Genomic DNA, 12,865 nt, shown 5'->3' with positions numbered 1-12,865 from the left:
TTTGGAGAACCCAGGGAAAACTCTTGAAATAAGAGGAATAAACATAGTCCTAGGTTACAGCTCAGTGTTTCTCTCTCTCTGCAGCATGAGGATGACTTCCTCCATTCGGCTCCAGGCTGACTCCGGCTTCCACTCCCACCCCTTGGAGAGCGCCCAGCACACCCCCGTTCCGTCCTACGGCCCCCACTCCCCTGAGGGATCCCAGGTCAGCGTCGTGGGCCCCCTCCACACCGTCCCCGGAAGCCCCAACACACTCCACCGCACGGTGGCCACCAACACCCCACCAAGCCCCGCCCTCCAGTGCCGCCTGGCTAACCAGGCCAGCCCGGGTCTGGCTCGTCACCCCACACCGCCCAATGGAAACAGGGTGCAAGTCCCCGGCAGCCCTGTGATCCCCGCAAGAGGCTCCAGAACCGCCGCCGTCCCTGCTAGCCCTTTGATGGGGCGCCACCCGATGGCCAGTGGCCACACTACGCCCGATGACAGACAGGGGGCACCACCCACGCCCTCCTTCCCAGTGTCGCCCCAGCCGATGCTTCCAGAGAAGAGGCGGATGCCCAGTGGAGAGAGGTCCAATGGGGGGCTGTCGTATGGGACTCTGGATGGGAAGACCACCACACCCACCTTACCCAGTGGAGGCAGCACGCCCAGTGTGTCCACCTCTCACACCCTACCCGACCTCTCCAAATTCTCCATCTACGGTGAGAGAGGAGGTCCAATCCTAAATAGCATCTAGCCCTAGTCTCTGCCATGTTCTTTATAGCTATTCAATCAATTCAGATCTAGCCAAGTGAGAGGTCATACTCAATCATGCACAGCAGAAACTGTACAGTCAATCAGTGCTTATTTTGATGGATGAAAGTCTCAGAATCATCCCTATTTCATTGCTTTGACCTTTGTCACTACTTGTACAGACCAGAGTCCAGACATCAGGCTGAATGTGAAGTTTGTCCAGGACACGTCTAAGTTGTGGTACAAGCCAGACATCTCCAGAGAGCAGGCCATCAGTCTGCTGAGAGACAGGGAGCCAGGGGCCTTCGTCATCAGGGACAGTCACTCCTTCAGAGGGGCCTACGGCCTGGCCATGAAGGTGGCCTGCCCACCTCCCACCGCCCAGGCCAATAAGAAAGGTACAGTAGATCTTTAATCTTAGTCGCAGGTCTAGGATCAGATCACCCTAACCCGAATCCCAATCTTAATCATTAGGAGTGAAAACACAAAAACAGACCTTTGATCAGAGACCTTTGATTAAAGGATGTGTTTACTGTTTTGCTTTTTGTCAGTTGGTGACATCACGAGCGAGCTGGTGAGGCACTTCCTGATTGAGACGAGCCCCAAAGGCGTGCGTCTGAAGGGCTGTCCCAACGAGCCCTACTTTGGTGAGTTCCAAACATCCATATTCAACATAGAACTCGTTCATTAGCCCTCCAGCAAGTCAGTACACTTGCTAATCATGTGTATGTGTGCAGGATGTCTGTCCGCCCTGGTGTACCAACACTCGATGACTCCTCTGGCCCTGCCCTGCAAGCTGATGATCCCCAGCAAAGATCCCAATGAGGAGGCCCTGGAGCTGGACACTCCCACTGACACAGTGGCCGAGCTGGTGAAACAAGGAGCAGGTGAGGACAAACTGCACCCTGCATTATTCAGCCCATTCTCTTTCATTTGATCATCAATCCATCTACATTCCAAGCCATCTATTACAACAGTAGATACATATAACAACAATCGAATAATAATCGGCCAAATTCTGTTTTACTTTTAAACTGTAGTTACTATGTAATTACTATGCAGTTACACAAATACATAGTTTTCATGTACTACAGTGGTTTTGTTTCTCCTCTCATGCTCGGATACCCTGTTATGTTGCAGTAGCACAGCAACAAGTCCCCGAGGAGGCCCATGGTAAATACTGGACTGTGTTTTTGGGTTCTATTTTGGCATTATTAACCCCCTTGTCCCCACACTCCCCAGACTGATATTTCAGCTCTGCATGGTCACCACAGAAGCTTCCCTCTCACTACCATGCCATGCCTGCCTTAGTCACATCTTTGCTTGTCATGGTGTGTTTCTATAGCACTCTTCTTCAGGTCTTATGCACGGCAGCTGTTGTGAGGTTTGAAACATTGTCTTCTGGATTGGACGTGTGTTCTCTTCTCTTTGGTAGAGATAGCATAGCATGGCACTACCTACCGACAAATGCATGGAGTGAGCATTCTGATCGAAGAAGAAAGGAAGATATGGAGCCACTAATATACAGCCAGCTGTTGCCTCGATCTGTTTTTCAACACTTATCCACAACATGTTTAAATGATTGCACTAATTGTTGGTAGTTGAACTCCTTCACTGCTTCATTTTCATCAGTGACTGATTATGCACCATTTTTTTTGTTGTTCTCTCCCAGCATGCAATGTTCTTTACATCAGCTCTGTGGACATGGAGTCTCTGACCGGTCCTCAGGCCGTCGCCAAGGCAATCAGCGAAACGGTGGCCGTCAACCCGTTGCCCGCGGCAACAACCGTCCACTTCAAAGTGTCGTCGCAGGGCATCACCCTCACGGATAGCCAGAGGAAGTGAGTAGTAACCATGGAAACAGGAGCACCGTACACCCACAGTCAGAGCCATAGAAATCTGTCGGTATTCAGTCATTGATTCTGACTGCTATACTAGTATGTCAAACAGTTTTACTTGAATTGAGCTAGCTTGGTGACAAACTCTGAGATTTCCAACACTAACTCAGAGTTATCTCCTGCCCTAGGGTCTTCTTCCGAAGGCACTACCCAATCAACACTGTCACCTACTGTGACATTGACCCCCAGGACAGGAAGTAAGTGTTTGAGACCAGATCTTTCTGCTGTACTAAAGTAGTGAAAATAGTGCAAATGTAGCCTACATAGGGAAGATTTGTTGATTGTTCCTCCAAAATGTATTTGTCACATCTCGTCTTCACAGGTGGAGCAAGGAAGGAGGTGGAACGGCGAAGTAAGTCTCACAACTCAAATCCCTCTATTATACATAGAATAGGTCATTAACTAGATGGGACAAATAAGTCCCATGGTCCACATAGGCCTAGAAATAACTACATCAAATCATGAACCATCTCCTACATATTCAAACCAGGCTTTTATTTCTCTTCAAACTTCAGACTGTTTGGTTTCGTGGCACGTAAACAAGGGAGCACAACGGACAACGTCAGCCACCTGTTTGCCGAGTTGGACCCCGACCAGCCTGCTTCAGCCATCGTCAACTTCGTCTCCAAAGTCATGAAGCGATGAAACCAACGAACCCCCGACAGCCATTATTTTTTTATTTTATTTTTTCTTAATTTTTGATTGTGTTTCATTATTTTCTTCTGTTCTTTTTGTTGAGATATGTTCTTTTTGTTTTCTTCTGCGAGATTTTATGTTTGAAGGACTTGGAGGTAATCCAAGATGGCGTCAGAGGAAGTTGTGGCTGGAGTGGTGACAGTGACAACGTGGCTCGAGCTGGTGGAGGAAGATGGTTTCTTCCACAGGGTAACTGTGGAAGTCCAAGTGGAGAAGCTGTGTGCTAAACTAAGTATCAGTGGGAGAAAAGGACACTGACATGTATCAGGTTTTCAGATTGATTTACCAAAGGTAGCACTCAGAACAAGTATGTCATTATTCGATTTTCTCTTTTTTTCCTTCTTTTTTTTTACAATGGGACTGTTGAAATGAAACAGACAAAAACAAAAAGAACGATTTCTTCTTGAACTTTATTCTGTCTTCAGAAAAATAGTTTGCCTCAGTGGCTTCTTACTAAAGAATATTTAAGAAGACATTTTGCATGTTAGCTCGATCTTTAAGCTTGGTCCACTAAAGTCATTTGTGAACCCTCGAGTGGACATTTCCCAGGCCTGTTGTATGTTGTAAAGGGCTCAACAGCGAGAAAAATAAACTGTTCTCAACTTCACAGAGCAGATCAACCTTCTCATAAAACACATTGCTTATGTTAGGTCCAGACTTGACCAGTCGATCCTGGAGCGCACTGATTGATTTCAGATGTGGGAGATGGATTACTCTGGCCTGTGGAAAGGTAGCTGGTAAATCTACTGCTGTCACTCCTCCTGTCCACACAGTGGTGCCAATTATCCACGTTTGAACTCAATCCTGCTTGACTCAGACTGATCCTCACCTGCTGGCTGCTCACAGACACTGCTACTGAACACACTGGAAACAAACGCCAGGGACTGGTCCGAGCCCTGGGCCCTAGGCACTGTCCTGCATGTTTTAGTCCAACTGCACCCCCCTCCCTCTAAGCTACGTTCAACATCACCAAAATGGCCATTCTACGCTGTGTTCAATGAAGACTTTAACCCTAAGACAAGAAAACAGAGGTTGTTTGCCTTGTTAGAGACTGCATGATATTATAAACCATTTTTGGACTCTACTAAAGAGTCCTAAAAAGAAAAAAAGAACATGTAGACAGCCTTTTCTTGAAGTAGTTACTCGATGGTGAGATGCGATATTTTTTTATTTTCTTGTTCGATCTTGCAGCAGGGTTTCACTGTATCAAGCAAGGTTGTCTTTCATTTTTAACCAAAAGGGAATTTATCCTCTCACCAGATCGCATCTACATACCTTTAGACAAACGTAGAGGTTGTCACACTGTGTGTAAATGCCTGCTTCTCGAACACACACCACTCACCCATCTTCCATAAGCTAAGGAAAAACGATGTTGATATCAAATGTATATACATATACTACTTTGAAAGGTGACATAGCTAAAAAAAAATATTTATTTTTGTTGCTTTGTTCCTCCATGATAACTCATATATACATATATTGTACAGTCTACATAAAGAAGATTACCTTAAGGGTTGAGAAAAAAATACTTATTTTGGCTAATGATTTCAAAGTCGGGAGATTTTGAAAGGCTTTTGGATATATATGGTGTACATTACTCAGTACATGTATGTTTGTTGTAGCTCGTCATGTTTCTTCTTCGCGTTCTCAGAGATTGAGGTTAGGCATGTATGGGATGAAAGCATATGATTTTTACAGGAAAAATGCATGGACAAAACCGTCCGGGTGGTATACCAACATAATGTTCAAGTTTGTCTTAACCGCTGCCATAATACAGTGAATAATATCAGTTACATGGCAAATGTTGTTGCCAGTTTTAGGGTCAGCTCTTGAATATGGATTTACCATATTATGAAAATATGAAATGTTCTTAAAAAAAAAAGGAAACGTTTTTATAAGGGAAGCATGAGGACATTTAATTTAGAAGCCGACCTTAAATGCAATATGTAAACAACAACGTGCACCCCATCATAACGACATTATGATTTGCCAAAGATTCAAACACATAACTTCTATGGTGTCTACGTTTGCTTTTTTCCAAGGAAATTGTGATGCTAAGCCGAATGAATTCATAAATGTTCCTTCTGTTGCCAGTAAATATGCAGACCCACATACCGCTAACACCACCATTATATATGAACTTCCCTATTCTCTCTCTCTTCCTCTCCATTGTAACTGAATGGAGTTGGGACTATTGTCAGCCCGTTTAGAAATACCAAGCACTTACCAATGGAATACCACAACCATACAACAGATGCAGAGATGCAAACAATTACTTTTTATCATTTCATGTGAATATCAGTGTTGAAGGCAAAATGTTGTCTACAATTCTTCAAATCTCTTTTATTTGAGCTACTACGTGTAGCTATAGTCACCCCGATGTCCAAACCGTGGCCCTCTGTGGCCCTCCGTGGCCCTCTCAAAAGCAACATGATTTATTTATTCTCCTTATTTATTCTTTATTTGCCGGTATGTTTTTTTTTTTTCTCTAAGTCCTCAACATTTCAAGCTACATGACCCTGCGGTTGTCAGTCAGTGTTAACCAATGGAAAAGGAATGTCTTTTTGTGTGGAGGTGTGTGGAGGAGTTCAGTGTATAGACGGGACTTAATGAGTGTGTGAATGTACTACTAAGGATGTACAGAAGGGTCTTGTGTTTTTTTCTTCATTTGCATTATACTGTCATGGCTTACCTGTTCCTGAGGAGAAAAAAAACATTAAAGCAATACAAATCCGTTACAGTAAAACATACGGTGGTTTGAGCGTTCATTTTCTCACTCATTGTGTGTAGTCATCTTAATAACTGTGTCTCTATGGTAACACATCGCTTATGACCATAGCGTTATGTTTTGAATTGTATGATCTTTATGGCTATGACTATCTAGGTGTGCGTTCATAAATTAACTCTGGAGTGCCAGAGAGCGCTCTGGGCGTTCGTAAATTCAGTGCGTTGTCAGATTGTCCATTCATAAATTCTGAGTGTTTCGCTCCCGGAGTGTTTAGAGCGCACACTGGCCGAGGAGTAGGGTTCATCCGAGAGCGTTCTGACCACACAACGGCAGTCAAGCACACAGGCTCACTGGCTAAAGTTAGCTAGCATGCTAGCTACTTCCAGACATAAATGAGAGAACACCTCACTCTGACCATTTTACTTATCCCTAGCAGAGCTGGTTAGGCTGTTTTCATGTTATCCAGAGCGTTGGTGACTCTAACTGTGCTGCTGGCAACAACTGAATTAAGCTTTTTTGCCGATGTTTACTGACACCGGCCATATTCAACGGGTGTTGAGCGTTCGTAAATGTATCAGTTATTCTGAGCTTTGGCACATTCAGACAAGAGTGCTCTGAAATTCAGAGTAGATAGCCAGAGTGAATTTACGAACGCTCCCTAGATCAGTGTTTCCCAACTCCGGTCCTCCAGTACTCCCGACAGTACAGATCGTTGTTGAGGCCCTGAACAAGCACACCTGATTCTACTTCTCAACTAGCCCTTGACAAGTTGAATCAGGTGTTTTTGTCCAGGTCTACAACAGAAATGTGTGCTGTTGGGGGTACTGGAGGACCGGAGTTGGGAAACACTGATCTAGGCATTCTTCTAAACACAGAGACCAATCCTCACTTGAGATCTGTCCACCACACAATTCTGACTTGCATTAATCATGTCTTGATGTCAGTGGGAGATTTATCCAAACATTTTACTTACACATTTCAGTTCCAGGTTAGGATTCGGTCCAAAGAACTGATTGGTCAGAGCCAGGCTTACGCTGTGAAACATTTTCCTGTGGTTACATATTGTAGCCAGTCAGTGGCAGTATCTGTCCTTCACAACAGAGTAGGCTACTTTCCTGCATGCATTTATTGAACAGGTTATTAACAGTTTCTGAATGTGTATGTAGTTCAAATAGCTAGTACAGCCTATGCAAATCAAATATTTAAGGGGGTATCCCCCAAGTATTGTGGCCTACATTGATTTAGTGTTTTGAAATGTGAGCTCTGTAATCTAACAATTTCTGTTATAAATGAAGATCATTGCGATGGCAAACCACTGAGTCTTTTTCCTAGAAAATATATTTTTCCTTGCTGTCAATCGTCAACAGTCTTGCCAGCTTTAAGCATGTTCTTCACTAGATGCTATGTTGAGGTTAAACAACTGCGTTCAACTGACAAACTCAAACACCATCAGAACATGTGGCTGCTCATTAGGTGTTAGGGAGATTATGGGTGTGTATGAGACACTTTAAAGCAGCGTTTACCCAAGAATCCCCACGTTTCCCTCATAGTGGTCAGGAGAGCACTCTGGGGTCTTCACTAGGGACTGTGCTACTGATGACTAACTCTGGTTTTGATTATTTGGGAGGTCAAAGGATCACTTTAGATGGAGCACAGCACAACAATCCTCAGGCACCACTGATTTAAGAGCAGCTTGAATTCAGCCCTTGAAGCCATCCCATTATTCAACGTGGGGGTCAAACCAAGCCTTTAAAGCGGAATGTAGGGACTTGGGAGGTCAACGTTTGGGAATCTGGCATGACCTTTAAAACAGGAAATGGATGTTTGGTAGTGGGAATAGGAAGTTGTGGGCAGAATGTCCTGAGTATACCCGGTATGCACACACACTGAGGGTCATGGGATCTTACAGGGGGTCCTGGGCCAGGTGGTGACCAAGGCGATAGTAAACATTTCACAATCTTGGGTCATGTATAATCTCCAGGATGTGATGCAATGGTTGCTATGTGGTCGTTGGGGCAAACATTTAGACACAAAAAGGCATTTCTGTAGCTGTTGGCCTTGGGAGTGGAGAACTCATTTTCCAAAATGGTACTCCATGTATGGGCATTGCTTTACCCACCACATAGCGTTATAGGCCTAACAATTCCAAAACCTTAGGTTCATATTCCTCACAAACCATGTTTGTCTACTCGATTGTCATCCCTATAGCAACCCTCTGTTGGCAATAGCCCTCATTCTGTGTTCATTAAAATTCCCTTCGTTAATCTGACGCTGTAAAAGCTGAGGTGACATCACGGACGTCAGTTGTGGGTTTAATGAAAACATTGTGCTGCCTGGCTCTGAACTAACATGTTACAGCAGTCAGAGAGCATCAGCTAGGAGCTGCAGGCAATGTTTCCAAACGTCAACATGGCACAAGAGAGATTTTGACAGACACGTCATGTGCCGATCTGAATTTGGCTTAAAACTCCCTCTTTTCTTTTCTTACAGACCCACTCTCTCTTTCTCGGTTCGCTGTTTATCTCTCTCACACATGCAAGCTTGTGTGTGCGTGCGTGCATGCTTCTGTGTGTGTGTGTACGTGTGTGCATGTATTTTCTCAGGCCAGGCCAGCTAAAACCAGGTTAGGTTAAACTGTGCATGAAGAGCACTAAGCCCATCTAGCATCATTGGCCTTTTTCCTACAGTGAGTGCGTAAATAGCCTTCTACCCACGTCAACGTCCACACACCAGTGGCACCATGTGGGGATATAGTATTTACATTATGTGATGGAGTGGAGAGTACTGCACATCAAAACACTGCTATGGAACTTTAAGCATCCCCAGCTGGAAACTGGCACAAGTATACTGGCCTACTCCTCAACCATGTATTCTGTAAGGTCAAACAGATAGAAATGTAGCGAATAGAGCTAACACAATACCCTAATCTACCTGACTGACAATCATAGCTGTTCTACCCAATACATTTCTATCTAAACTTTTGGTTATATTGCACCCTGATGTGTGGTGAGAATTCCTCTGGCACAAAATGGCCACCGTGTTTCTCCCAAATGGCTGCTACTCTTTGGTAGCAGATGACAATGAGTGAAAACATCTATTTTATGTTGTGCGAATGTCTAAAATCATGAAAAAAAGTTGAATGTCATTGGAAATGTGTTTGGCCATGTGTTTCTGTGCACACAGTTGTACAAAGGCAATTCAATTCGATGTCACTCAATTTTACAGCTGACATTTGATACAGTAAAACGGCCCATAGACTTTAACGCATGGACCACAACTCTTTCCCTGCCCTTGGCCTTTACATAAGTGTGTATCACAGTAGACATCCTAACAACCAATAAAAGCGATATCATCGACTGGGCCATCACTTTTACACCATAGCAGACAGTGCTCAATACAGAAATATGTACACTAACGCCATGGATGACGTAGGGCCCTATCCCCTTTAACTAGCTGTGCATTTAGCATCGCTCAGGGCCTCAGACTGATGCATTTATTGGCTGTTGGGGAGAGACTGGGCTGCGTACGCCAATACATTGAGCTGCGTGCGTCATGAATCCACTGGCTACAGCAGCGAGAGCTTGTCCTCATGTGGTAAATGTGCACTGACTGAGATTCATACCATGCAGGCTGATGCATTCCATCTAGAGGAGTTGCACAAGGAGAGTACGACCTGGCTCCATTTCGGGCCGCTTTGGTGTTAACTGATCTGACCGGGACTGGATAGGTGCAAAGCAATATGGCTGACGCTCCATTTGGACCGACAGGTTTTTGTGGAGCTTCTGAAAGGCTGGCTGGACCAGCACGGGAGAGTTGAACAGAGGCAGCTGCTGTCAGTCTGTACGTGTTTCCCTCTTTCTCCGAGTTGTAAAAGCAAGCAGAGCAGAAACTGGCTACTCTTTAGTTGACTGATGTAGCTGGCAAGGTAACTGCTGTTTAACTTCAAATTAGCTAAACTACTGTTTATTCCCAATGCTGAGCTAGTAGTGTAACTGACATGATACTTTAGCTAACATTTCATCCCCTATTGACTAAGGTGAATGAATTAGCCAGCTTGTAGCTACCACAGCCAGTTCAGCTCAAGCCTGTAGCTATCTGTTAGATAATAATAATAGCCACCTCATATAACTATCTAACAGCTGTTGTTTGTATGTGTAATGATGTGCGCTGAGAGTCGGGAAGCAAGTTCAGGGAGTGAGTGTTTTAATAAATAAACAAAACATAATACAAAACAAGAAACACGAACAACGCACAGACAAGAAACAGAAACAGAAACAATGACGACTGGGGAAGAAACCAAAGGGAGTGACATATAAAGGGCAGGTAATCAAGGAGGTGATGGAGTCCAGGTGAGTGTCATTATGCGTGTAACACTGGTGACAGGTGTGCGCCCTAACGAGCAGCATGGTGACCTAGAGGCCGGAGAGGGAGCACACGTGACAGTACCCCCTCCCCGACGCGAAGCTCTGGCCGCAGGGCTCCGACCAAGATGACAATCCCAGGGATCAGGAGCGGACCGGTCACCTCTGATAAGGCGCGGGAACCTGTCGATCCTGCATAAGTGACAGTATGTAAATGTTTTCTAGCCTTTTTGTCCCATTTAACAGAAGTACAGTGCATTCAGAAACTATTCAGATCCCTTGAATTTTCCACATTTTGTTACGTTGCAGCATTATTCTGAAAATTATTAAATAAAACATGTTCCTCATCAATCTACACACCTTACCACATAATGACGAAGTGAAAACAGGTTTTTACACATTTTTGCAAATGCATTCAAAATAAAAAAACAGAAATACCGTATTTACATAAGTATTCAGACCCTTTGCTATGAGACTCGAAATTGAGCTCAGGTGCAACCTGTTTCCATTGATCATCCTTGAGATGTTTCTACAACTTGATTGGAGTCCACCTGTGGTAAATTCAATTGATTGGACATGATTTGGAAAGGCACACACCTGTCTATATAAGGTCCCACAGTTGACAGTGCATATCAGAGTAAAAACCAAGCCATTATGTCCGAGACAAGATTGTGTTGAAGCACAGATCTGGGGAAGGGTACCAAAATATTTCTGCAGCATTGAAGGTCCCCAAGAAGACAGTGGCTTCCATCATTCTTAAATTGAAGAAGTTTGGTCAGGGAGGTGACCGACCAAGAAGCCGATGGTCACTCTGATAGAGATCCTTAGTTCTTCTGTGGCGATGGGAGTAACTTCCAGAAGGACAACCATCTCTGCAGCACTCCACCAATCAGGCCTTTATGGTAGGGTGGCCAGACGGAAGCCACTCCCCAGTAAAAGGCACATGACAGCATGCTTGGAGTTTGCCAAGGACTCTCAGGCCATTAGAAAGAAGATTTTCTGGTCTGATGAAACCAAAATTGAACTCTTTGGCCTGAATGCCCTACAGTGAAGCGTGGTGGTGGCAGCATTATGCTGTGGGGATGTTTTACAGAGGCAGGGACTGGGAGACATGTTAGGCTATTGGTTAAAGGTGCAACACAATATTGACTGATCTAGTTCAGTCTTATCAATCACTTAAACATATTTAACTTAATGACTGGGGGCATTTTTGCTTACTTTTTGTTGTTCTAAATAGAGACGGAAAGAACGGCCATGAGTCATATTGGATTGTGTAGAAATGCAGGAAATTAGCTTTAGATGCCCCTAAAAAATCGTGGGGAGAACCCTCCAGACCCCACGTCAGGTTATGTCCCCCCCACTTCTAAAACAAAAGTTGTGCACCTGGATCAGGGGTGTATTCATTCCACCAATTCTGTTGAATAACATTTCTTAAACAGAAGCAAACGGAACAAAATGGGGATACACATACCTAAATTTGTTCAATATAAACTCTTGTTTGCAACTGTCAGACTAATGATTACACCCTATTTCAGCTAGATGCAGACAAGAGTGTGCAAAGCGGTATTGAATGTGTCATCGTCTGTCACCTCAAATTCTTCTCTCGACCTGTGTGCACCTACGTTGTGAACTTTCATTCATAGGCTAGGTTGTAGCAACCTCATGATGGGTATAGAGAAAATTGGAGTATCATGTAGTAGCCTAAACCTAACGATGTTACACTGAACTGGGTGAATGGAATATGAATGACAGTCATCCAATATGCTGTAGTAGAAATAAGGCCATCTCATTAAGAAAAATGTGCGTCCTCCCTCATCTTAAACGGCACAGATCACCACTGGTGTGCATACAAGTGTGTATTATGTACAAAACAAAAATATAAATGCAACATGTAAAGTGTTGGTCCCATGTTTCGTGAACTGAAATAAAAGATCCTAGAAATGTTCCATATGCACAAAAAGCTTATTTCTCAAAAATGTCAGGCACAAGTTTGTTTGCATCGCTGTTAGTGAGCATTTCTCCTTTGCCACGATAATCCATCCACCTGACAGGTGTGGCATATCAAGAAGCAGATTAAACAGCATGATCATTACACAGGTGCACCTTGTGCTGGGGATAATAAAAGGCCACTCAAAAATGTGCACACAACACAATGCCACAGATGTATCATGTTTTGAGGGAGCGGGCAATTGGCATGCTGACTGCTGAAATGTCCACCAGAGCTTTGCCAGAGAATTCAATGTTAATTTCTCTACCATAAACCGCCTCCAATGTCGTTTTAGAGAATTTGGCAGTATGTCCAACCGGCCTCACAACCGCAGACCAAGTGTAACCACGCCAGCCCAGGACCTCCACATCTGGCTTCTTCACCTGCAGGATTGTCTGAGACCAGCCACCCGGACAGCTGATAAAACTGAGGAGTATTTCTGTCTGTAATAATGCCCTTTGTG

The 12,865-nt window shown here is 44.2% G+C and overlaps 1 protein-coding gene across 28 annotated transcripts in view; it reads left to right on the top strand.

The window, feature by feature from the left end:
- Positions 1 to 6,076, top strand: part of LOC106575599 (tensin) — a 182,448-nt gene extending 176,372 nt beyond the window's left edge. For 24 of the 28 annotated variants that reach the window (XM_045699130.1, XM_045699124.1, XM_045699122.1 and 21 more), the window contains 9 exons: positions 85 to 701; positions 915 to 1,130; positions 1,284 to 1,379; positions 1,470 to 1,619; positions 1,873 to 1,905; positions 2,405 to 2,573; positions 2,759 to 2,827; positions 2,953 to 2,982; positions 3,146 to 6,076. In XM_045699130.1, the coding sequence (XP_045555086.1) occupies positions 85 to 701; positions 915 to 1,130; positions 1,284 to 1,379; positions 1,470 to 1,619; positions 1,873 to 1,905; positions 2,405 to 2,573; positions 2,759 to 2,827; positions 2,953 to 2,982; positions 3,146 to 3,275 (1,510 nt within the window). In that variant the 3' untranslated portion in view covers positions 3,276 to 6,076. The remainder of the gene's footprint in view (positions 1 to 84; positions 702 to 914; positions 1,131 to 1,283; positions 1,380 to 1,469; positions 1,620 to 1,872; positions 1,906 to 2,404; positions 2,574 to 2,758; positions 2,828 to 2,952; positions 2,983 to 3,145) is intronic. The other 4 variants (XM_045699126.1, XM_045699146.1, XM_045699147.1 and 1 more) reach the window with 2 other exon arrangements.
- Positions 6,077 to 12,865: the final 6,789 nt, after the last annotated feature.

This window comes from Salmo salar, chromosome ssa17 (genome assembly GCF_905237065.1).
Source record: "Salmo salar chromosome ssa17, Ssal_v3.1, whole genome shotgun sequence".
Lineage (NCBI taxonomy): Eukaryota > Metazoa > Chordata > Actinopteri > Salmoniformes > Salmonidae > Salmo > Salmo salar.
The sequence above is the reverse complement of the archived record's forward strand: the minus strand, read 5'-3'. Positions and strand labels throughout refer to the sequence as shown.